The sequence below is a fragment of the Chaetodon trifascialis genome, chromosome 3, assembly GCF_039877785.1.
Source record: "Chaetodon trifascialis isolate fChaTrf1 chromosome 3, fChaTrf1.hap1, whole genome shotgun sequence".
NCBI classification, from domain to species: Eukaryota; Metazoa; Chordata; class Actinopteri; order Chaetodontiformes; family Chaetodontidae; genus Chaetodon; species Chaetodon trifascialis.
In genome coordinates, this window is record NC_092058.1 from 17,195,312 (window position 1) to 17,221,240 (window position 25,929).

At 42.6% G+C, this 25,929-nt stretch overlaps 1 protein-coding gene across 1 annotated transcript in view; it reads left to right on the forward strand.

Moving 5' to 3' along the window:
- Positions 1-25,929, forward strand: part of scn8ab (sodium channel, voltage gated, type VIII, alpha subunit b) — a 49,862-nt gene continuing 23,933 nt past the window's right edge. The window contains exons 1-11 of the mRNA XM_070957994.1: positions 1-142; positions 3,963-4,300; positions 14,747-14,865; positions 15,013-15,102; positions 15,188-15,316; positions 16,846-16,937; positions 20,955-21,176; positions 21,404-21,467; positions 23,491-23,632; positions 24,651-24,857; positions 24,941-25,222. Of these exons, the coding sequence (XP_070814095.1) occupies positions 4,019-4,300; positions 14,747-14,865; positions 15,013-15,102; positions 15,188-15,316; positions 16,846-16,937; positions 20,955-21,176; positions 21,404-21,467; positions 23,491-23,632; positions 24,651-24,857; positions 24,941-25,222 (1,629 nt within the window). The 5' untranslated portion in view covers positions 1-142; positions 3,963-4,018. The remainder of the gene's footprint in view (positions 143-3,962; positions 4,301-14,746; positions 14,866-15,012; positions 15,103-15,187; positions 15,317-16,845; positions 16,938-20,954; positions 21,177-21,403; positions 21,468-23,490; positions 23,633-24,650; positions 24,858-24,940; positions 25,223-25,929) is intronic.

Below are 25,929 nucleotides of genomic sequence, written 5' to 3' on the forward strand. Positions count from 1 at the left end.
GTCATCAATTATGCAGGGTAGCCGCACGCACTGGGAAGGAAGATAGCAGCAACAATATGGCGACAGCCGCAGTTACTCTCGACTCTTTTCTACATCTGCAGTTCAGTGACAGCTGTCTGGATTTCTGTTAATGCGAGGAAAAGTAAGTAGACAATCTGTTTTCTGCTTTGTCTGGTATTTTGTGTCGTGGGATGGATCGCAGTTCTACTTTGTCGACTGACTGCATCCCAGTGCCGCAGAGCGGTCCCTCTCTCAGCATCTTTTCCCAGCGTCTGTGGAGGGCTCCATGCCAGTACATGGACGAACATGTATGCGGAGCAGCAGTATAAGGCAGATGTGATTTTCCGAGGGGAAAAGCGTGGATTTGTGGTGCGTTGTGGCAGAGGAAAGGGAGACAGCTGGTTACTTGGGGTGTTGGCCTGCCGCTGGATGGAATGACATTTCAGTGTGTCAGAATGTGAAATATACGCATACGAGGCTCAGAAGTGAGATGAAACTTCTCTGACTGGCCAGCCTCAATGCTTCAAGTGCACGGATGATGCGTCGCTTGCCATGTCATTTGAAGTAGCAATTTTGTCGCTACCATGTTATAACTATAATAGTTTGATCCCCCCGCTCCACCTCTGCGCCCCCCTCCCTCTTGCCGTCTCTTTGGAGACTGTATTGCGTGAGGAGGTAGGTGCGTCTTTAGTTTGGCAGTCCTCGAAGGGGCCGCGGCACCCCCTTTTCTGGTATTGTCACGCAGTCTCTCTCCCAAAAACATTTCCCCATCATATTGTGAGTTTCTAAACGTGCATTATATGGAAACTCCAGATCTCTGTCGCCTAGACATCATATATACGGGTGTGGTGCAGTCTTAAGGCCGGCATAGTTTCTCTCTCTCTCTCTCTCTCTCTCTCTCTCTCTCTCTCTCTCTCTCTCTCTCTCTCTCTCTCTCTTCCATTTGTGGTGCTGTAAATATTTTTTTTTCAGGTGTGAAATTGGGGTTGTGCTGATGTGCTGGGCTGCTTTGAGTTGAGGCCGGGGATGAGTTGTCTGGATATGGCTTGTGCATTCATCTGACCTACTATGAGTTTGTTAGTTAGAGCCGACTGTATAGCAGCAATAAACCACACTGCAGTATTTCAGGCTTTGGCCCTATAGGACAGCAGCGCGCCTCGGTATGAAACAGTTGACTTTCCCGATGACTACACAGGCTACCAAATCCTGGCAGTCAATGAATGGCACTTCCATGATCAGACGCGCAGTGTGAAGGGGAGCGGGTGGTCTTCATCCCACGCAGGGAGCAAGTTCTTTATCTGTTTATCTCTAGAATTATCACAAGTCATTAAAATGTCCCGTCAGGACGTCGTAAGTTCAGCTCAGCTCAGACATGAATGTGGCACCGACGATTACAGGATATGAAGGGTCATTTGAGCCCTGTTTTGGATTTGGCTGCCAGGTTATTCTGAGCTGGACTCGGGCCCGTTGGGCTCACCTCTTCTTACTGATGCTGTGGATTCGGGCAGATTTCTGACATTTAGTGACGGGCAGCATTAAGACATCACTGCAGGAAATGAAGGATGAGCAAGTTCTTCCTCGGCCCATGTGACTGTGATGCAAGTGCCCTATACAACCTCCTCCTCACTTGCGTTGTGTCGCCGCGGTGTCCGGTTAGCCCCGGCAGATGTCAGGACATCACCAGAGTGCACGGAGCAGAGACTTTTCCAGGCGACGGGACGGAAGCCGTGGTGCGTTCGCTTGTCTTTCCTCCGCACAGAGGACGCAGCGGAGGAGCGTTTTGCTGAAACGCTGCTGGACCGGACAGCGACAACCTTATCCATTTTTTCCTTGGGAGGCAAATGAGGCAGCCGGGCTTCTTAGTGTTCCCAGTCATCCATCGGTGTCTATTTCCGGACTCTTGACTCATGACGGATTTAACAGAACCGTTACGGGCTACGCGCTTTTGGTGCCGGTTACGTGCGCTGATATGATTCACTGTAATTGATTGAAGAATGACCCGAGAGGGTTTAAATCTCTAATTTGTGTGTGTGTGAATCAAAATTGTTGCGTTTTCTCTTGTGACCTAGTGAGTTAGTGGACATCGAAAGCATTTCAGACAGTTTCTCCCGCTCCTGCCCGTTTTCAGGATTATCCCGGCGTCATAAGGTGCACATGCACCGCTGGCCATGCGATTGCATCCTCGTTCGAATCACCTTGACGGTAGATCAATTGATGTAGCATCGGTGGAAGGAGACTTGGAGGTTGTGCCGAGGTTGGGTTACTTGAATCGGACTTCATTCCTCTTGTGGTTGGCTGTGCTTTTTTCTCGAAGATACCGGGCTGTTGGATCTCTATCCGCCCGTGGATGTCAGACTTCTTTCTGATTCATTTCCAGGTCCTTGTCATTGTTTCACTGAATGTTGCACACACTGTCTATTTTTTTAAAGCCTGAACTGTGACTTGATTGTCAAATGTGGTGTATGAAACAGCATGGCCATCTGCCAGCTGGGGAGAGAAATACATCTATTGTGGGATCCTGGAGAGATGCAGTTTATAATGTCAGCACAACCTTACTGTTTAAAGAGTCAGGAGGCCAGATGTTGAACAGTTTCCAACAATGCTTTACAGACTATCTTTTGACACATTCTGCATCTTGGAAAGTAATAATTCACCGTCCAGTGTAGAGTCATTGTTTTGGTAAGACTACAGTCTGTGGCCTGTGCTGGGTGTGTTGTGAGATCAACATGGCTCAGGTGACGTTTTTTTGTTTTTTGTTTTTTGTTTTTTCAAGCCCAAAAAGAGCAGGTGGATGGGTTTGATTTGTTCATAATCACACTAAATGTAAAGTTCTTTAAAAAATGAACTGTCAGCATTGGAGTTATTCTCATGCAGTAAACCCCACCCATCCTTTTCTTCACCACAAATCCCAGTCACATTGATTTATATGCTTCATCTGTAATATCAATCAATGCATGTGATAAGTAGATGGCGGAAGTAAACTCCAGTAAACTCACAGCAGTGAGTCTTGATAAACAATATCAAGTTCTTACAGTGAATATGTAGCACAACGAGCACGCTAGCTTTACTGATACATCCAGCACAAATATCTGGGTCTGTCTTACTTGATTGGCTTACGATTGTTTGGCGCCTTGTCATTTTGCACTGGGCAGATAATAACCTTGTGTGAGCTGGTGTGCTGGGAGCCACTTTCCCACTTATTTTATAACCATCACCAGTGAGAGCTGTTCAGACTCAAGCATAGAGACCTCCAAGCCAAGACAGTCAGCTGAACGCTGCAGAGAGCTGCAGACCTGGATGTTTATTCTCAGTCAGCCCAGCAGTACAAACACACTCACATCGCAAATGCTGCCTTTTTGTTCGAGACAAAGGATTTGTCCTGAGAAAGAAAGACTGCAAAATGTCACCTAACATATTTGTGAAGGAGAGATTCAGGCAGATGAGTTCCTTGTGGGATAAAGAGCCAATCATTTGTGAACATAAACACAAGAAGAGGGCACTTGACACATCTCCTCGCTGTTGCAAAAGGGATTTGCTTGCTGTATGTTCTGGGTACCTGAGTTTAGCATTTGCAGGGATACAGGATTGGTGCTGTAGTCATTAAGGTTGATGGAGGGAGCAGAAATAGTGCCTACTGGCCCATGTTCCAAATGCACTTTTCCAGCTTTATTTTGCTTTGTTTGCTTTCTTTGGCAGAACTAGTAAATTACATCTGTGAGGCACTGAGCAATGGTGAAACTGAAAAGGGGTGCACCGCAACATACACATGAACATGACACCCATTTTAATCATAACCCTTTGGTGCCCAGTCAGTGTTATTAATGAAACAACAATGGGTTTTAAAGAAAGATGATTATTTTAAAGGATGATTTTTGGGGGGGCTATTCTCTCTTTCTGTCATTTTGTTTTATCTGTGTCTTATGCTCACTCTTCCTCACTCTGTGTCCCTGTCTTCCTGTCAGAGCTGGATGTCTGGGATGGAAAACAAATAAAGAGGAAATAGCTGCAGGATGAAAACATGGCCGCACCCCTTCTTGCACCCCCAGGACCTGACAGCTTCAAGAAATTCACCCCGGAGTCACTCGCTAACATCGAGAGGCGCATCAATGAAGAGAAGAACAAGAAGCCACCCAAGCCCAGATCGGACAGTAGTCACCGCGACACATCTGACGAGAATGAGATCAAGCCCAACAGTGACCTGGAGGCTGGGAAGAGCCTGCCCTTCATCTACGGCGATATTCCTGATGGAATGGCGGCCACACCACTGGAGGATTTGGACCCATACTACCTGAACAAGAAAGTGAGTTGTCACACAGGCCCAACGCACCTCCCAGTTTTCCCCTAACTAATATGTAGATAGTGAGAGCTCTGAAAATCTTTCAAATCTTTATTTAGCTGTTGTGCCGAACTTTGCTAACCTTGCATGCTAACCATGCCATACACATAGGTAACATGAAATCCACTATCATAACAGATTCAGGTTTCATATCAGTTTCAGTCAAAATGGAATTAGTGTATTCACAGCAGAGATTGGGATATCATAATAGCAAAAATGACCTTGAGGGATTTTAGAGCCTTTGAGTACTTTTTAGTCACTGCTACAGGGGCTTTGAGGCAGTCACTGCATTATTAGGGTGCACACGAGATCATACGAGGCCCATAAGTTTTTTAGTACACCTGCACTATCAAGGCACAGCTGAGGCAGGGAGGTGTAGTCGCTCTGCTCCTTCAACACTGCAGGGTTGCTGTAGAATGCAGTTCTCAGGCAGTGGTAATTCTTACAAAGGTTTCTGCAGTGTTGTTGATCACATATCTCTGTTAATGCATGGTAAAGATTATAGAACAGCTGGAGGGGATGACAAGTATTTATATGCCATCAATGCTGTAGCTTATTTAATATTTTTTGTGACAAAACACACTTTGCTGGTTGACAAGTTGACAGGTCGACAGTGCTCTGTCCAATACATTGTCTGAATCTGATGCATTAATTGAGTAATAGTTCAGCTGTGATTGTGCTGTCTGGGACTGTTGCTAGCTCACTTAGCATCTGACTAGCTTAGCAGTTGGTTTAGAACAGGTCCAGCTACGCTGGCACACACGCAGCTCACACAAGCCGAGACGTCATCTTGCCAGGCTTCAAGGTATGTGCTTGTGGCTGAACCACAGCAGATTGAACCAATCAACATCCGATGAGGAAATCCCAACAGTTACGGATAGGCGTGGTTTAGGTGTGTCGACAGCGTGAGAAACGACTGTTCATTTGAAAACAACAATGGCGGCTCTTAAAGAGATTAGTGTAGATGCTTTCATCAGTTATATCAGAGAAAGTTGTCTTTTGCCTTTTCCAAACATTTTTTCTGTGTAGCAAACCATCTGGCACGTCAGGTTAGCTAACCTGGAACTTGCAGAGTTTCAAACACAGCTTTGTGCTACGCTGAGGACCTGACTGCTCTGTCCAGACGAACACAGGTTCAGCTGAACCGCAGCTGAACTGCAGCTGAGTGTCTGAGCCTCCTAACGCAGGTGTAACAGAGAACCTCATCATCGTGTAGCACACTGGGAATAGGTGTGTCTTGGCTTCCCAGCATTCACTGGTGCAACGGAATGATCACTGTTATATCATTTTATCTGCATTGATGCACTGTTATTGGTGTTATTGTGATGTGCAGTGTTTCCACAGTCGTTCACATTTCCACATTGATGTACAATTAATCAATACGAGTGAATGTGAGCACACTGCAAGTGATTTTGTGTGCGCGATTATTGAGGTTGTTACCCTCAGCAGTACTCTGACGACTCGATGCTACATTGATATCGAATGTAGTAACACTAATGAATCACATCAAGTGATGAGCAACCGTTTCCCCACTCAGTGACAAACAGTACTAGCTTACACTAAAACTGTGGTTTTTGTGATGATTTGCTTTGACTTATACATCACTAGCAAACTGACCTCATGTCCTCTTTGCAACTGTTATCTTTGTCAGATAATCACCAACCCTGTTTCATGATTTGAGGCCTTTAAATGTAATTTTATATAATATTATCATAAAGTGTTGCCCTCTAAGGCACAAACATGGTAAACAGTGTGAGCTGCATTAATCTGTCCTTATACTGAACCTCATGACCTTAAACCTCAGTTTTTTTAATTTCTGCAGCAAATTTCAGACAAACCACAGAAACATTGACCACTAGAGGAGTTTAGATGATTTCTACAGCATGTAGTCGCCGGGTTTAGGCTAAACCATAGGCGCAGTTTAAACTGCAGCTTCTGAGGACACAGCAATGGGGTTGAAGCGCAACGCAGGTTTAAACGAAGCCTAAACCTTAAATCGCAGCTAAGCTAATGACAGAGCATCAGCCTCTATGCCTGCATGTATATATTGACACATTCATAGGAACATGAGCATCTGCAAATATTAATCGGATCTACTTTTTCTATACGCCTTAATCATGTGTTCATCACTGAACTGCATCTTCTGTTCTGATGGTGTGTTTTTTATTAATGACAGTTGAGACTTCAAGGCATTTCAGGCTTCTGTCCCACAGTACTCAAGCTCTATCTTGGCCTTACTGTAGCTCCGCATGAGCGAGAAGGGAAGGCAGAAGATGGCAGGAGAGGACAGGAAGTGGAGAGAAAAGGGCAGGAATATGCAAGAATACCTTCAGCTGTGTAGACAGGTGGAGTAGCCAGTCTCCTGTGTGGTGGCGGGGATAATGTGTAAGAGAATCTGCGGCCTGTACAGCAGCAGCAAGCCCAGTCAGCAGGACTGGCAATCTCAGCCAGCAGCACTCCCTCACAGGATGAAACTATCAAGTGTATGAGCCTTTTGTGATCTATTGATCCACAGCCCCAGTTCAGTGGTGGTCATTGGAAGGGCTGCATTCTTGTCTTATTATCCTTCCCTAATTATTGCCCAGTGCATACTCTCTGCTCACTTTCCTCTCTGGTGATTGAAGCAAAGCTGCTTGTTTATCGCACAGCTATTCTTCACACGCCCCCTTATTGTTTAAGCCATATGAGTTTGTACACAAGAGGCTACGTTGAGAAAATTATACATGTAACAAGAAATAATGACTTCAAAATCGTGTTTTTTGATGGCGGGTGAGAGCAGAACAGATCGCCAACTTAGGCTCTATGTACAGAAACTTAGATAAAAGCTCGTCTAGATGAGTAAACAATGGGAAAGAGGCACAGAGCTTTCCAACACTTAAGCGCAGCATGTCACTGCACAAGATTAGTCTTTGTACACAAAGCCTCAAAGCACTATTCCTTATATGTATGTAAGCAACAATGCAGTGAACATAAACAAGATGTGTTCAGCTCCCAGACATTGTGAATGTGCCTTTCCTCCTCCTCATTTGTGGTGTGATGGTACTTAAGATTCTCTTGCAAAGGCTGCCATTTGTTTTCTTAAACTCTTTGTCCTCTGTGATGAATAATTTCATGCACACATTATCTCCATGGAGCTCTGATTAGAACCTCACAGCCTGTGTTGGATTATGAGTTAAATGATGTTTAAAGCCTTTAAACAAAACTGGTACTCGTCTGCAGTTTGCTTAAATAATTGAATTGGTATATTCAGTTTTAGAAATGTTATTAAGTCAACTTCAAGTGATGAAACAAACATATATTGTGTGTTCTTGAAATATTCATTTAATATTAAGTCATATACAATTATACCATAGCTGCCCAGAGCCTTGAAACCACATGGCAAATGGGCTCCCAATTCATCTTCTTCTCAAATTGTTATTGGCAGAAGTGAAATATTATTAACATCTACATTATCTGGGATGGTTAAAGTCCAAAGAAAGAGATACTTCATCCATAAAATGAATCTCATTAAAAAATGGTTTTCGGTCAGAATTGCGTGCCACTGGTCACAGTCTTATAGATGAGTGAATATTACATTAGCTACTACAAAATCCAATGGATAATTGCTGCAGGTACTCTGAGGGATGTTTTGTCAGCATCCCATGTAATGAGTGATAGTGTTAGATCTATAGAAGTGTAACAAATGGGCTTCATTGGCATTTGACGGGTGGGTGTGTGTGTGTGTGGGGGGGTGTTAGTTGCAGTACACATACACCAGACTGGCAGAATCCCATCACAGCCACAGTCCTTTATTTTCTGGCTTCTGAGCAGCTCCACTGGTGCAGTTATGGCTGTGCTGCCTTGCTTAAGAGAATGTTTGAGGGAATTTCAAAAGGGGAGTAAGGGGTACTCCACTTTTAGACTACCAGTTAAGTAGTTAAACAGTTTAATAGATAAATACCTAACTCCAGAAAAGTTGGAGACTGTAAAACTAAAAAAAATAAAAACAGAATACAGTTATTTGCAATCAAACTGTGTTGACTGACAACAGTTTAACGAAGTGTTCCTGAGCTCATGCAGTAATATCCTTCATACAATCATGTGTTCACAAAGTGGTGAACCTTGTTCCACCCTTGCTTGTGAACCTCTGAGGTCTTGACCACACGTATACTGATATTTTAAAAATAAAGATTTGTCCCCTATGAATAATCATCATACTTTTGTTAACTCACCAACAATTCCAAGCACTCAAACAAGAACGACAGGCCGGCGGACGACTTAAGTCCAAATCAACTATACGTCAGTTAGCAGAGCAGAGCATTCTGAGCATGTGGAGGGAGTTTATTTTCCTTTGGCAGTAGTAACTTAAAAACACAAACGATAGTGGCCACCTATTAGTTTACTGGTAGTAATGTAACACCCTACCTTAGCAATGCTAAGCAAACTAACCCGTGGTCTGCCAGGGCGTGCGCAAATCGACATGATGGCACGGTCTCCTAAATGATCCGTTCAGTCGTACACATGGATACGTGGAAAATGTGCACTTTGGAAGGCATTTGAAAAAAATCCTTGTACATGTGTTCAAGGCTTGAGCGTTTCCAGGATTTTCCCCTTTCATACTCAATCATGATACTATCGCCTGTTTCCAATGAACCTCTTTATTTTTTTGCTTTTGTCCCAGTGTGTTTAAAACATGTTCAGAATAAGCAGATAATTACAAAAATCAGTGAAGCTGATCAGGTCAAACATTAAATATATTGTCTTTGTACTGTTTTCAGTTGATGGAAAAACGCATTAGCAGATTGTTACATCCTGTTTGATTTGTGCTTTACACAGTCTCAACTTTTTTTTTTTAGACTGTTAGGCTACTGCTTACCTCGTGTGTTTCAGAGTTCATAGATTCTGACTTCTCCTCATACTGCTTAGTCAAGATCTGCTAACTCCATCATACCCATCCATGTGTTGTGTCAGCAAGTTCAGTAAGTCACAGGCTAAGACCTCATCTTCCCTCTTCATCCTGCTGTCATTCATATCAGTCATTTTCCTAATCCACTAATGTGTTTGTCCTTTATCACACCTGAGGAAGCGTCTCGAGGTATTTTCATGGTTAGCGTCCATTCCTCCCCTTTCTGTCCTCACCCTTTTAGGCTGCTCGTCTCCTCTACACGACCGACAGTCATCCTCGTATTGCTCACCATTTGCACTGTATGTCAATGAGTGTGGCTAAGTGTGTGTGTGTGTGTGTGCGTGTTACCGTCAGCTGCAGGAAACCTGATCACAGCACTCATGCATCAAAGAGATGAAGAGGGGGCAGTGGTGAAGAAGAGAAATGCAGCGTTGCAGTTCTTGTTTTCCCCTGTGTTGAGGAGAGGACTGCCTGGGCTTTTCAAATGTCTGATGTGATTAGGCAACGTTAAAGCTGCTGTGGTCATACAGGAAGAGCAGGGTGGGATGGATGGAGGGCATATTAGGATGTTAGCTCGCACTGTGCTCGTGCACACATCTGTGTTAAGATGATTCAGCTTGAATTGGCTGCTGTAGTTTGAACAGCTTTCAGGTTTTGTTGATACAGATGCGTCATTCTCTTCCTGAATGTGGCATTTTATTGACCTTATCACAACACGAGTCATTTCTGTCCAATCACCTCTGAATTTCACCATGTAACACCATACACACCATTTCATCATGTTCCTGCCCCACCATCTCCGTCTCTGTGTGCATCTCTGTCCATTACTCTCTTTTCCCCCTCTCTCTTCCGCTGCTTCCTGTTCTGTGCTTTTTTTTTTCAGGGTGTAGTAAATTAAAGCGAGGGCCAGGCTTTAGTGCTCTGTCTGAGTCCTCAGTCTCTGATGACACAGCATCCTCTTGTACTGGGCTGAGTGAGGAAGGGATGGGGTGGGGAGGGTTGAGTGTGCTTTCACTGCTAGCCACATTGGTATAAAGAAGGAGGGTGGGGTAAGGAGTGGAAAGTGGGGTTTTGCAGCACAGCATACAGGTGAACAAGCAGAATGACGCATTTTTTTATATGGTATAATATTCATGGAAATTAGTTTGCAGGCATACTTATTTAGGCGAGGCATTACTGGCTGAGTCCTTACTGCAGTGAGCTCAAAGAGAAGCACACGAGTGACGTTTCAGGCTATAATGCTAATAAGTATTAAGTGAAATCTCCTCATGATATCTGTGCTGTTTTGTCACGAAGCATCAGAGTTTCACAGTGAGCCACATGGATGTTGAATGACTGTAGATATTTTTGCTTGTCTATAAATTCAGTCCAGATGCTTTTAGTCAATACGCGGTACTGATTACAGAATGGGCAACATTCCAGCTATGGGTGTTTGTTTGTCGTGTTTCTCTTCCTGGTTCTGCAAAGAGGCAGATGTGTTTTAAAATGAAATATATGGAGAAGTTCTGATTTGGATTATGTTACTTTTTTTGAAGGTCATTTAGGCCAACAACTTAAAATTGTTTAGATTATTCTGCAATCAGTTCATTAATTGTTTACTCTGTTAAATGTTATAGAATAGTGATTAATGTCCATCACAGTTTCCCTGATTCATACATTATGTTTAAAATGTCTGAATATTTAGTTCAACCAACAGTCCAAAACCTGAACATATTTGATTTGCATAGGAACATGCAAACATAGAAAACAAGCAAATCCTCAAATGAGAAGCTGGAAAAGGCAAATGTTTTGCCTTTTTCGTCCATAAATGCCCCCAAAAAATTGATGGATTATTAAAATTATTGGCGATTACACGTTGTCTAATTAGTTTTGTGAAGCAATAGACCGGTCTGTGTCAGGCTGGGGTCCTGGGATGATTAAGAGATGTACAACACCCCCTCCCCCGATTTAGTCTCTGTTGTTTCCCTGCCTAGATCTCACTCAGAACTGTCTCTCTTTTTGTCCCCCCCCTGCATCTCATTCTCAGTTTCTCTCTCTGCTGCATGCCTACCCAGTACTCCTCCTCCCTCTGTCTACTATCCATCTCAGGTTTGGCTCTCTCCCCTCTGCAGCTCTCTGGCTTTATGTTCTGCATCACTCCCCCTCCACCCCCTCATCTCTCTCTCTCTCTCTCTCTCTCTCTCTCTCTCTCTCTGCCTGTCTCTCTTATTTCATCTCTTGTCCCAGTATGGGACTCCCATACCCCTGCAAGTCCCTCTCCTTATCCCTGCTCCACTATATCCACTGCTTGCTTACACACACACACACACACACACACACACACACACACACACACACACACACACACACACACACACACACACACACACACACAGCTGTGTTTTCATCACTTCAGAGGACATTATATTAATTTACATTCATTTCCCTCACACTTACCATAACCATAACCACTACTTGCTTATCTTAGCTTAAACCTTCACCCAGCAACTTGCGTTTTGTCCCCATAAAGGAGGCGAGTCCCCCCCCCCCCCCCCCCCCCCCCACCACACACACACACACACACACACAGTCCTTGCAGCTGCATTGTGCCTCCTGAGTCTTGCATGTGTGCCTTTATCTTTAACATCCTGTGGAGAATTAGGAACATTTCTCCAGCTTTGCAGCAAATAAGTCTTCCTCACAGTGAAGCTTGCTCTGCTGAGTCATGAATATATGTGTTTGTGTGTGTGTATATTTAACTACTGTATGTAATCATGTTTGCAGATCAGTGTTATAATGATAAGCATGTGTGTCCTCATGTACTTTTTTGAAGGTCAGCGTGCACTTTGTTACATATACAGCATTTACTGATCCCTGGTTCTTGTGCACCATGTATATAACAATCAGCAGTACGGTGCATGCATTGTGCTGGTGGGAGTGAGTTCAGTGGTTGGACTTGACTAACTGGCATCAGAGCCCATGATGCTTGCATAGAGTGTTTTTCTATGCATTAGGAACAGCACATTAAAGGTGCTGCTTACATCAATGACATGGTGGCAGTTTCAGTTCATCAAAGCTAATAAGCGCTAATTGTCTACAGATTTGATTTTTCAAGCTCACTGTTTCTTTGTCCTCTTCTATCATTCCCCCCTTGCATTGACACTGATCATTGACAGAAGAATGGTTTAGTCTCATCTACTTTATGTCAGGAACATTTTTGCTGTTATTACCTTTTAGTGTATTTATGATTCAGGATTTACTTTCTTTAGGTTATGATTTCAATTATGCTGTAAAAAGCTCCTGTGGCAATGAAGCTTTCATTGAGAAAACTCATACATTTAGTACTTTATAAGCTTCAGTGGTTGATCAGTTATCGATTAATGTGGCAGACGATCAATTAAGGAAATTGCCTCCCATTTGCATCCCTTGTGCCAGGTTGCCAAGTTTGCATCAACAGCAGATTTTTCTGCCTCTAAATTGATACAGTTCATTGAGTAGCTGAAGCCTGATTGTGGTTGAATTGTGAATCTTAATGAACATTTCTAAATGTCCATTTACTGTAGAAGATGAGCCCCCTTAAAACTCAGTAAGTACCAAGCAAATATGTCTTTGAGAAGACATTGTCTTCAGATCTGAAGTTTTTGAAAACCTCTACAGATCCATAGGATTCAAGGCAATATGCCTTGCATTGATTTAACAATGGACCATAGTTATGCATGCAGGGCATCTGTAAACTGCTAATGAGATTTTGCTCATTTTACAACCTCCTCCTCCTTCCGTCCACATACTGTTTTTGCTTGGTCTGCAAAACACTTCCATTGACCTCTGGGAGAGAGATTTACCCTTTGAGCACTGTAGATCATGCATTTTCCTGTTTTTGTACTGTTGATTAAATATAGATCATTCTTTTCTTCATCTGACAAGAAAAATAGTGAGAGGATATTTTAAGTAGTGCAGATGCTCCATAGGCAAAAAGGAACAGGGAGACAGGGAGACAGGCAGGGAGACAGGGAGACAGGCAGGGAGACAGGGAGAGAGACAGGCAGGGAGACAGGGAGAGAGACAGGCAGGGAGGGAGGGAGGGAGGGCGAGGAGTCTTCTGATGCAGAGAATACATTTTGTCTTTCCCCAGACTGCAGACGCTATTTTTAATTTAATTAGATTTCAGGACACCACTTGTCTCAGGACACTTCTGGTCGCCCCTCCGTTTCTTTCTAGTGTTTCCCGTGGTGTGACCTGTTAACCTGCCTGTGTGTTTCTTCTCGTTGCCGGTGCCACATGCATATAAAAGACCAAGTGACCACCTGAACCTGCCCTGAACATAAACAGGACAAATAAAATAGAGTTGGCTTTATGACCTGCTGTGAACGCATGTACTCTGGCACAGTATTTTGACAGCTTAATAAGTATAATTTAGCCAATTTTAATATCTTTTAACTTTTTTTGTCAATGCTAGTCACATATAGGACTTATGTGTTTTCTGTAAATGCTGGCAGGCAACATTGTCAGCAGTGACATAAATACACGAGGAGGATGTGCTGAAGACAGAAAAAACTCTTTAGCAGGGTAAACATTCAGAACTCACAGATTCTCATCCAGATCACACATTTGTAAATTGTCAGTGAAGTGTTATGCCTATATGTGTAAATAGAAACTGGAAGTGTTAGTTGTACACGTAAAACATCCCAGACTTCCATTTGTTTGTATATAATGCTCACACTTCTCACTCTTGACCCCGTATTGTCTTTGTCAAAAATTGGGCACAAACATCCACAAGCCACACCCACAGCGTACACACAAACGAACGCACACTGCTGCCTCACCCCAGTGCCCAGCCCCACTTGGCCCAGTGCTGTTTATGGGTGGGGAGTGGTAGTTGAGAGCTCGGAGTCAGCAGATCTGCCCCTGATCGATGACAGCATCTGCGGTTCTCTTCCAGTAAGAGCTTTAAACTTTGGGCAAAGAGAGTCGTTTGGCCACGAAGAGCTTCCCGTGCACCTGTTTGCTGCTCCTGAGACAGCCTGCAGAGCCGCTGTCATGGTGAAAAGCCTGGACAGAGGCTGCGTGTCTGATGCAACCAGGAGAGATGTGTTATCCGTGCTCCCGGTTCTCAGGTGGCTGGCCGCGGAGGGAGTGATGTCAGCAGAGTAAAACACAGTCTCATGTCCTCGCTGCCTTTTTCTATACCTTTTTAGTTTACTGCTTTGTATAATGTGAGGCCAATATAACCTCGCTCAGGGTTGCCCCTCTGATAGTAGGGTAAAGATTTCAAAATGGGTAAAAGGACAAGCACTCTCATCGTGATGTTCAAATGGATTCCATTGTCACCGGTATTGTGAGAATCAGCAGTGTAGTTAGAGTGGAAACCAATTCAGTGGAGCCCCCTGACTCAGAGGTGAGCTCAGGACTCATCAGCTGCAGGATACAGCAAGATAGAGCGAAGGTTTTAAGACTGTACGCTGATTCGCTGATTTAAAAGTGTCATATAATTTGTTCTGAACATGTTGTCTTCTTATCTGTTTCTGTCTCTCTCTCTCTTTCCACAGACATTTATAGTCCTAAACAAAGGGAAAACAATCTTCCGCTTCAGTGCCACGCCATCCTTGTACATCTTAAGCCCTTTTAATTTACTTAGGCGAATAGCTATTAAGATTTTGATACATTCATATCCTTTCAAGTGGTTGATTTTCTATGCCTTACAGTGAATGATTAGTATTTTACAGATGCTTTGATTTCAGTTGCTGGTGTATTGAAAGGTGTGGGGTGTCATGGGGTAGCACAGTTCAAGTTTCCTTAACTCCTGTCTTCTCACGTTATTCAGCATGATCATCATGTGTACGATTTTGACCAACTGTATATTCATGACATTTAGTGACCCCCCAGAGTGGTCCAAACAAGTAGAGTAAGTATGCGTTCTTACATCTCCTCCGTCATCATATCTGTGTTTGATCCGTCACTGTTTTACTGTCGCCTCTCTTTCCTTCAAGGTATACCTTCACAGGTATCTATACGTTTGAGTCACTCACAAAAATCGTTGCCCGAGGCTTTGCTATAGACGGCTTCACCTTTCTCAGAGACCCGTGGAACTGGCTGGATTTCATGGTCATCTCAATGGCGTAAGTATTTTAAGTTGTTAGTAAGATATTAGTAAGATTAAAAGCATTAATGAATGAAATAATTAGCAGTAATAAAAATAATAATAGCAATTTTGGTCAAATGTGAAAAGGAAAAAGTAAGAAAGCCAAAAGGGGCTAATGAAAATATAACATAAGAGAGGCAATTATGAATTGTATTTTAACTTGTTCTCAATGTACTTACACACAGAACAATCATATTACAGGAAGATTACAACTGAAATGTTAAATACTGTGATTAGACGTTTTAGCATTAGTCTGAATTCTCTGATTAACTCACATAGTCCATCAAACAAATGTCTGAACAACAAACTGCTATTTTTGCAGTGTGCTGGACTTATCTCTATAGTTTATATTTAATGGTGGGTAGAGACATTACCCCTCCGATTTAAAAGGTGCAAAGAATCTGTAAAAACAAGAGGCCCAAAAACCTGAGAAACTGATTTTAGCCATTGCAGAAACAAACACACTGCGATGTGTCAACCTTCAGTCTGAGCTTTACTCCACAGCGGAGGGCAAACACCATTTTGTTAGCATGAGGTAACCATTAAAGTTTAGTCATTTTTTCTTTTTTTTCACTTGGCATCGCTTCATGAGTTCAATCTAGTCGTTACTAATAAACTCATCAACCCCTAACTTTTTGAATGCTATAGATTATCCCCCATAGTTGCAAAGCTGCAGTTACCAAGACTCAGAGTCTGGGTCTTATCAAACATCCCACATTCCTGATCCACATTTACTTCAAGGCCAGTATTTTGTTTCACTTCCTTAATGGATGTAGATTTGTCTGCCTGCCTGCTGTCTGCAGGCTTGTAAAGACTAGACTGAAACATGCAGGTATGATTGACAGGCAGTAGGCGTGCTTTCTTTCCACAAGCTATCCTGATTGGTTATTAAGATTTTAAATTTTAGAGATGCAGAAAACTGTTCATCCGACAACTGTTTTTCCTCAGAGTGTCAGTTTGAATGATTTATGGTGGGATGTGAGGTGAAAGAAAGCTTCTGAAGACAGTTGCCTACTGATCCTTCAACCCACAGTCCATGATGCCATGTTGATAATGCTTATTAAGATATCATGTAACCATCTATTCTCTCTTTCCTCTGTTTGGAATGGCTGCTGAGTAACTGTATCTGATCCACCTTGCAGGTATATAACAGAGTTTGTAAACCTAGGCAATGTGTCAGCTCTGCGTACGTTCAGGGTTCTGAGGGCTTTGAAAACAATTTCAGTTATCCCAGGTAAGACAGTCCAGGTGTTTGTGTTTGCGGGTGGGCGAGTCACGGGGTTGATGTTAGGTGTGGTTTTGTTTCAGTCCCTCTCCTCTTCCTCCTTCGTCCTCTTCCCACTGGTCGGACAGGCGCTCTCTCTCTCACCGTGGTGTCCCCTCCTGGTCTTCGATGGTGGTGCTGGTGTTGTGCTCTTGCGCGTACATGCGTGCGTGTGTGTGTTGTTATCGTGTGTGTTGTGTGTCATGGGGTTCTGTTCTGTGTGTCATCCTACCTTGTTACAGATATATAACAGAGTTTGTGGACCTTGGGAATGTCTCGGCGCTGAGAACGTTCAGGGTTCTCCGAGCATTGAAAACTATTTCTGTCATTCCAGGTGAGACTCCCATTTAAACACTAAGGCTGAGCTTACTTTATCTCTTACCTGTCTCTATTTCTATATCTTTGTTTGTTTTTTTCGCTTTGTAAAAAGAGGATGTTTTAGATTTTCTACGTTATTTTGTTTTACTTTTGTTTTTTATGACAATCAAAAATGGTAGCAATACATTTTTGATAGGCTTAGCAGTCTACTGGCAGTCTTGTGGGCTCACGTCCCATATGGACAGTTTGTCAGTACATTTCTACCCCAAATGAAACACGAATGAACGCCCAAAAGAATTTGATAATATAGGGCATGAGTTAAGATTTTATATCAAAGCCGTTGACTCTCAGTGTGGTTTTATGAACAAGCCAGTTTAGGAAAAAATATGACCATCATCTCCTTTGCACATCTGGTTTTATTTCAAACATACCAAATTCTTCTCTACCACACTGCCTCATGTCTACAGACTATTTGATTCCCTAAGACTGCCAAGCCTAATTTGACAACACATTGACGCTGCATGAAGCTTTGAGACACATGCTTTTACAAGTTTGGCTTTGAGGAGCTTTTCTTTTGGATTTTGTTATCTTCTAGTTTTAAGAGTTATTTGATAAAGGCTTCAGATTTTTTTTGTGAAGATCTTTGTCCATCCTGGGAGTGAAAGGGAAACATAAATAACAAATAAATATAAATAAAATAGTAAAATTAAAATTCCCTTATATAGATTTTTATATATGCTTGTATGTGAGATCCACATGAAATGCTTGTAAAAAAATTATGCACATACAAGTTACTGTATTTCAGCACAGATACACACATGCACATTGTGTGTGTACCTAACATGCACACACACAACACTCAATACAATAATCTCAGCCTCCAACATGTACTGCTCATTTGTTCTCTGGGCTAAACCAGCCTGAGGGCTCGGCCAGCGCTGCGAGAGTTGGAGAAAGGGGTGCCTGGGATGGGAACTGTTCTTCAGTTAAGTCAAGGTCACATCACTTTACAGACAGGTGATGCTGACACAGAGTCAATTCCTTCAGCCTTGGCGTTTAAATGACCTACATGCCACCTCTCATTGCCCCCCCCCCCTTCCAGCCACTAAGTCTTCCTCGCCTGTCCTTTCTTTCTCCTCTTCACTTCCTGCTTCCTTGACTGAGCCCGGTTCTGTGCGCTGTTTGCTGTTTGTGGTGCTGATGCTTTCAGCTGATTGTTGAATGCAGTATGATTATTAGCTGCAGTCAGTCAGGAATGTTCCCATAGATGGACACAGCAAATGAAAGGAAATAGTAATCCCACAATACAATTTCTCTTTTCCAGATTTATCCGAAACCAGGCTGAAGTGCTTTCAGTTCTTTCTCAGTGGAAATGCTTCAGACAATTAAGCTTTTTATAACACAGTTCTGTAGAACTGTTTACTTACATGGGGTGGGGAATGCAGACTTTAGAAAATGAAAGTGTGTCTGTTTGATGGAAACATCCCATACAGCTGCAGTGTTTGTTGTGGTGTTTTGTGTTTTATGAAAAAAACTGTGAATGTGACCTCTTCAGTGGTTCAAATTGAATGCACCATCATAGTAAAATCAGTGTGCTGTTATTACATCCTCGATATATTTTTTAGTTATATAGTTTTATCGAAATCTGCACTTAATAAACCAGTCCCACCAGAAATGTATGTTTAAGAGAGACTGCACAAGTGCTGACATAGTATGTACATCTGCTCAGGTGATAACAAGGTGCCAAGTTGAGTTTGGATTACTTAATGTAGAGACTTTAGTGCAAATTCTATGCACAATATTTCTCCCGATATAGGCTCTTTTTTTGTGATAGACGTCCGTCACAGAATGAAACTTTTCTAAAATATAATGCTCAGAGATTTGGAGTGAGGACATACAGTGTTGTCTCTTGTTTCATATTTTGACATTTTTTCAGTCAGTGACAAATAGGGAAAACTTTATTTATTTATTTGTTAAGAATTTAACAGTCAAGAACTTAGGTGATCTGCTTCTTTTGAACTATGAGTGAGGGTCAGTCAGCTTTGATTGACAGTGGCCTGGCACATTTTCCAAATTAGTCCCACCCACTTTAAAGCAGTGATAGGAGCAAAGACACAAATACAGAAATCTCTCAAGTGAATTAACCAAAACTGGTGCCCATTTGGAAGAAAATGATGTGCTTATGGAGGACCAATCATTCCTAGTAAGGAGCCAATTGAGAAAGAAGGTAATGAAGGCTTTTATTATGCAGTATCTACTCTTCAAGGGCCACTTCAGTGGTATTTGTTATCCAAGAAATGCATATTTGCACCACTTTCTAAAGATTCAAGAACAGGCCAGCAGTAACCCAGTACAAGACTTATTTTGGCCATGATCCTTCTCCAAAGCAAAAGTACCGACAAGTGTGGTGGTGCATGTAAGCATTTCAGCCTATGATAATACTGAAAATAGTCAAGTGGTGCTTAAAAAGAAAGTAAGGGAGGAAAGAGCACTATGTCCAGTGAAGCAAGACAAGAGTAGATTCTAGATTCAGAAAACATCCAGTTTCATGATAAGGGATCATTATCTTTATTAGAATAAAGCAGTACTCATAATAAGTAATAGTAGCATAAAGCCAGTCCAGTTGGGCACGTAAAGAAACAATGGAAGTCAACAGCAAGAACGTTAGCACAGGAAAGGAGAAAGGCTTTCTCCTCCCTGGAGACATGGGGATGCAGGACAACATGTTCTTCTGCCTCAGAGCTGTAGAGTAGTACCTGCAGACAATGACTGGAGATATTCAGCCCCCTCACCAGCAACCACAGACACACACACTCACACACACACACACACACACACACACACACACACACACACACACACACACACACACACACACACACACACACACACACACACACACTCCATGTGCATTCTTTATTACCTTATGGTGCCCTTATTGCTCTCTGCTTACATTATTTATGTTTGGATATCAAAGAATTCCAATTTCTACGCTAAATATCTTTCACATCTAACCTGGGCTCTCAGCTTTCTTCTCTAAACTCTCTGGTGTAGGCTTTATTGTGTTTATCATTTGTTGATACATAGATAATGCAGTAGGAATGACCTTATTGCATTTATGTAAAAGTTTGATCAGCGTATTACGTTTATACATGACTTAAATTCCTAAGACATCTCAACATCAGTGCACAAAAATCCTCAGGTAGAGCTACAAAAGAGAGAGCTACATTTCACAGTATAACAATGAACGCATTATTCCAAACGTACTCCACACCAACTCACACCCCTGTGGTTACCTCAGCCATTATTGTTACTATAATTCTATTAATTAATTTTTGCATATCAGCAAATGTGATGGTATCTGTTGTAACCCACTGTCATTTTCCATCAAAATAGTCTCTTTTTGTCAATTGCGATTATTTTCGCTTACAGTTGAGGTGTTAAAATTCTCTGTTAATAATAAATCATAGGTCAAGTGCTTAATACCCACAATATGCCGAGAGACTATCTGAATAATTAATTGAAATGAGACAGCCTGACCTGCAGATTTCTATCAAGACAGGAATGACAGGAACAACAATAAGCACAGTTTACACACTGGTTTGATGAGGGAATGCACAAGACACACTGAAAGTCAGTTGCTGGTGTTGAGGCTTGGCAGCGCTGGGTGTAGGTGCTCAAGAAATAATTCTGATGCCTGCCAAGTTTAGATTTATGTAAGAGCCTGAACAGCACAGGGTTAAATACAGGATTAGATATGTTACCTAACTTAACTTTTTTGTGCGTGACTTTAGTCAGCTCTGAATTGCAGCTCTAAAACCAAACTCAGCTTGAGCACTCTTGCAGTGCCAAAAGTTGCAGTTCTTTTTATTGTGTCTATCTGTGTGTGTGTCTGTGTGTGTGCGCGCGTGCATTTGAATTTGCATGTTCGTTTGTACGTGTACGTGAGTTTGTCTGTTTTCATGCGTGTGCATTTGTGCACATTTGTGTGTGTGTGTGTGCGCGCATGTGTTTATTGTATATTAATTGACAGGCCTGAAGACCATTGTGGGCGCTCTGATCCAGTCTGTGAAGAAGCTGTCGGATGTGATGATCCTGACCGTCTTCTGTCTCAGCGTCTTTGCTCTGATAGGACTGCAACTTTTCATGGGGAACCTGCGGAATAAGTGTGTAATTTGGCCAATCAACATGACTGAGCAGTACCTGGCAAATGGCAGCAGGGGCTTTGACTTTAGTGAATACATCATGAATGACAGTGAGTCATTACCTTGATATCTGGGCAACTAGCTGCACTTTATTACATAAGTGTGACATAAAAGATACTGTGTGCATCTTTTTCTCTGTATCGTTTTTGAGAAATGTTATATATTTATTTATATATTTGCTGATATAAAACATTAACAGACACAGTGAGTAATTACGGTAGCACACACAGTTTTGCCCCACGGCTAGTGCAAGTGACTGTTCTCTGTTTTTTTATAGCTAATTTCTACTTCCTCCCCGGTCAACTTGATGCTCTGCTATGTGGAAATAGTTCTGACTCAGGGTAAGCCAGTGATTTACTCCTTAAATGCATGCCTCCATATTTATGCTTTAATGTTTTCAGGTTTCCTCTGATGTTCTTTCACACATCTTGCATTTGAACACATCATTAGTGATGTAACAATGGGTGATTGGGTGTTTTGGTCCTTCAACATCAGACATTCTTGTCTAAACCACTCAGCCAGGGTTCATCATGCACCAGCTTGTGTCCAAGTGTAGCTTGTGGTCAAAGGGGTTACCCCTCTTGATCAAAGCCATCTTGATGCCTTTTCTACAGCATCCAGTGATATTCCTGTGCAGTCCTGCCAAGGAACGACCTCAGTGACAAGGTCTCCATGACCATCCTGCACCTCTCTGATCGACTAAATGACCGATCCTGTGTGCTCAGTGCACCCTCAAACCTTTAAAACTCCTCTTTTCTGAACTGAGGTGCCAGTGTAGCTTCAGGGGGTAACCATCAGGCATTGAGCAACAATACTAAAGAATATCTCGCCTTCATCACTGAGGCACGAGATGGCCCTGAACTGGTCAGTTGAGCTTGTGCTCTCCTCCTTAAGAATCCAGACACCCACTGGACTACTGTCCTCTTCCTCCAGATCACCTTGAGAAGCCTCCACAGTCATCACAGGTGCCTGGGGCACCTGTTCTAGATCTTGAAAAGTATTCCATTCGAGCCAGGGTCCAAGCTTGCCCTGCTGACCTACTTGGCTCAGTAGTGTTGAAGTCATTGGTGATTTCATGGGTGATATCAAAGCCACAGTCTCCCAAGTCTTTGTACTTCTCTACATTGCTGTAACTGCTGTTGAGGTGCCAGTCAGCCTACTCTTTGTGACATGCCAGGTGGTCACTTCATTTCTGCCCATTCTCAGTTCTCTGCGACATGGAAGGTGATAAACTTCTTCCTCATGAAGATCCGAAGATTATCCACCTCTGTCCCTTGGCTTCAAAGATCCCATCCATGTCTTCATCAAACTGGAGCCACTCTCTGTTAGCTGTCGGCCACTTTATCCCTCAGTCATCAGATCTTGCTTGGCCTGGAGCTTGCTGTGTGTTGTTTAGCTCTGTGGGGTGACTCCAGGAGGAATGAGGCACTCACACCCACCTCAGTCGCATTTTGGCCTGGTGGATCTTCAGGCCATGCAGATTTTGCACATTTTACCACACACAAAAAAAATGTTAATATTTATTTAACCAATAAATGGGCACTAAAAAAAAAAAAGAAAAAAAAAAGAGTCCAGTCTTCAGGGACAAAAGATTTTGGCAGTTCAAAAGTACAGTATAAAATATATAGTATGAGTACACACACTACTCATGTACACATACTATCTAAGCAGTCAATCATGTATTCATAATTCATGAGCCTGACATATCAATATACTACTCCTAACAGTGTATATGTACTGCATGCATACATGCATGTACAATCAAACAACAGCAACAAAACAGCAACACTCATTTTCATGGTCCTGTTCTATCTTATTCCCAGTCCACAAGTATACAGGCATTTTTCAAAACCATGAATCGTGCGTTTTGGCTGTGAAAATGGGAGCTTTGAAAAATTCCTTCCAGGGTGATTATATTTAGAAACTCTGTTTGCAGTGTTGACATGTAGACAGGGAAAACCACTATCTATTTTGTTTACATCTGGCCATTTTGTGCAATGGCAAACATGCTCCAAAACGTCCTTGCTAATAGGACTTCTTGCATGTTTACAAGTCACACATAAATGTATAATTGCTCTTCCACTTTTATTAAGGAACAGAGATGTCAGAATGCGCCATGACACAGACGCTGCTGCCAATATCAACAACTCTGGATTGGACCCTGTTGTGAATTTACCAATCCTACTATGGCAAAGGCGGGTCATGCCTGGATGAAAAACCCTGTTTTAAAAATACCTTTTGTACATGTGGATGAGGCATTAGTTTGCCTTTGATGCCTTTATCTATAAATCCAATTGTGTTGATGCTGAAGTGGCACATTTCATCATTTGTTACAGTTTTTGTATTCCTGTTTGTTTCATTTAGACGATGCCCAGAGGGCTTTACATGTATGAAAGCTGGAAGGAACCCCAACTATGGTTACACCAGCTTTGACAGCTTTGGATGGGCTTTTCTCACCCTCTTTCGCCTCATGACCCAAGACTTCTGGGAGAATCTCTACATGCTGGTAAAGCACTGTTTTCCTTTATTCCTTTATCTCAAATGGACACGTTACTCTTCACAGGAACCAAAAAGAAGGGCTGTATATTTTGTCACTGTGTGACCCATGGATGGAGTGTTGCACCATTCTTACACCTGTTTTAGAGACCTGTAGTAAAAACCTCCTACCCAGAGAAGTAAAACACCCACTAAGCAGTGCTAATGATTTTATCCTCACTTCATCATAAAAAATATATACATCATCATCCTAATACCTGGATGAATCAGCAAAAGTGCCTCTCAGCAGCTTCCTCCTCTCAGTTCAGTTGCCCTCTGAATTAAAGGGAAAGAAGGACAACTGATCAGAAAATACTGTATGCAGGAGTGTGTGACTAGCCACTAGAATTTTGTTGTTTTTGCGAGTGAAAAAGAATTTCTGAAATCTGAAATATGTCATGTTTGCATTTGTACTTAAGCAATGAACGAACACCCAATTCATTTTTCCCTTAGAACATCATATTCTCTAGCAAATATACACAAATATTGCACAAATGTATGTACAATATATGTAATATATGTACACACACACAGATACCTGTAATATTAAACTGCATGACCATGACACTGCACTATCATCTTTGTCCTCCTCCTCTTCCAGATCTGCACCACTGCAGCCATAATAGATTCACTTCATTTGGCAAATAGGCCAGTCAGACTTTGTGTGTGTGTGTGTGTGTGTGTGTGGTTAAAACTGGGAATTCCTGCACCCTAAGGCTTCTGTCTAGAGGTTTTCCTGGAAAAACCATCAACCGGATATAGAAGGACCAGCAATGCTGACACAACACATATAGTGTACATACAGTACCTCTGAGAGAGAAAAGTACTGCAAAATAAAAGTCACAAACATAAAACTACTATTTCACCAAGATGCATTCCAAATATATCTTATCAACAGGACACAATGGCTGCTTAAAAACACTTTTCCATGCTAAGTCTCCCTAAATGTCTGATTAGTTCTCATTGCTTTGTCTGTGTGCATCTGTTAGACTCTGCGAGCTGCAGGGAAGACCTACATGATCTTCTTTGTGCTGGTCATCTTTGTGGGCTCCTTCTACCTGGTGAATCTCATCTTGGCTGTGGTGGCTATGGCTTATGAGGAGCAGAACCAGGCTACTATTGAGGAGGCGGAACAGAAAGAGGCTGAATTCAAGGCCATGCTTGAGCAGCTCAAGAAGCAGCAGGAGGAGACACAGGTTGGTCTCACGCTCTTAAACACAATGTACATATACCCATTTTTCATACAGTTATAGTTTATGATAATCATGTTTTTTCTCAGGCTGCTGCCATGGCGACATCTGCGGGCACTGTGTCAGAGGCTGCCCTAGAGGATGAAGGAGGGGGGCACTTGTCCCGCAGCTCCTCTGAGGTCTCCAAGCTGAGTTCCAAGAGTGCCAAGGAACGTCGCAATCGCAAGAAAAAATGGCGTCAGAAAGAGCAGGAAAAAGAGAAGGGAGACAGCGAGAAAGTTGTTAAGTCTGAGTCAGACGATGGCAGCAAGAAAAGCACCATTCGTTTCCCAGGAAGCCGGCTGGGGAGGAAGACATCCATCATGAACCAGGTAAAGTGAACCAGTAAAACTGTACAGTAAATGCAGACTGCTGTTTGACTTACCATGTGCAAATCTATCTGCTGATGTTCAGGAATTATTGGGTGTTGTGGGTCTTTTAACATCGTACAACCTTGCCTACATAGATTAGGTCTCAGAGTGTGCCCAGAAGGCAAGTTAGAGCCCATGGCTCTCCTCTCTCGAGCCATAGCCATCTTGAGGCTCTTTTAGCTGTTTCCGTGGTATCGCTGATGGTCCTTCTTTACCTCTCTCGATGTTTTGTGTATTGTAAGCTCTGGCCAGGGATCGGATTGCAAAAGTCCAGCATCCAACGTGAACAGGCAGACCTTGCTCTCAAATCACGATTCCTTGCACTTGCCGACCAGTCTCTTGCAGGCTTCACCCAAGTGACCTTCCTAAGGTCATCTTTCTCTCCAGAGTGTTTTTCAAAAGACCAGGCCCCCTGTTGTTTCATTGCCATCACTTCTTTCTTCCTCCACTGTTCTTGCTTTCTCCTGGACTTGGAGATGGTGTTGTTGACACTGGAAGACCAGCTCTGCCTTGGGTAACCACTTTGACCTGACCTGACTCTGCATGCTGGACTACCTCCTCTGCTTGCCACTTTCCTCCAGTCCTCACCCCAATGTCAACTTTTGCCACTTTTGAGTCTGTTGACACCCAGTGGTTCATCAGTTATCTGGTCCTTGCAACCTTTAGCT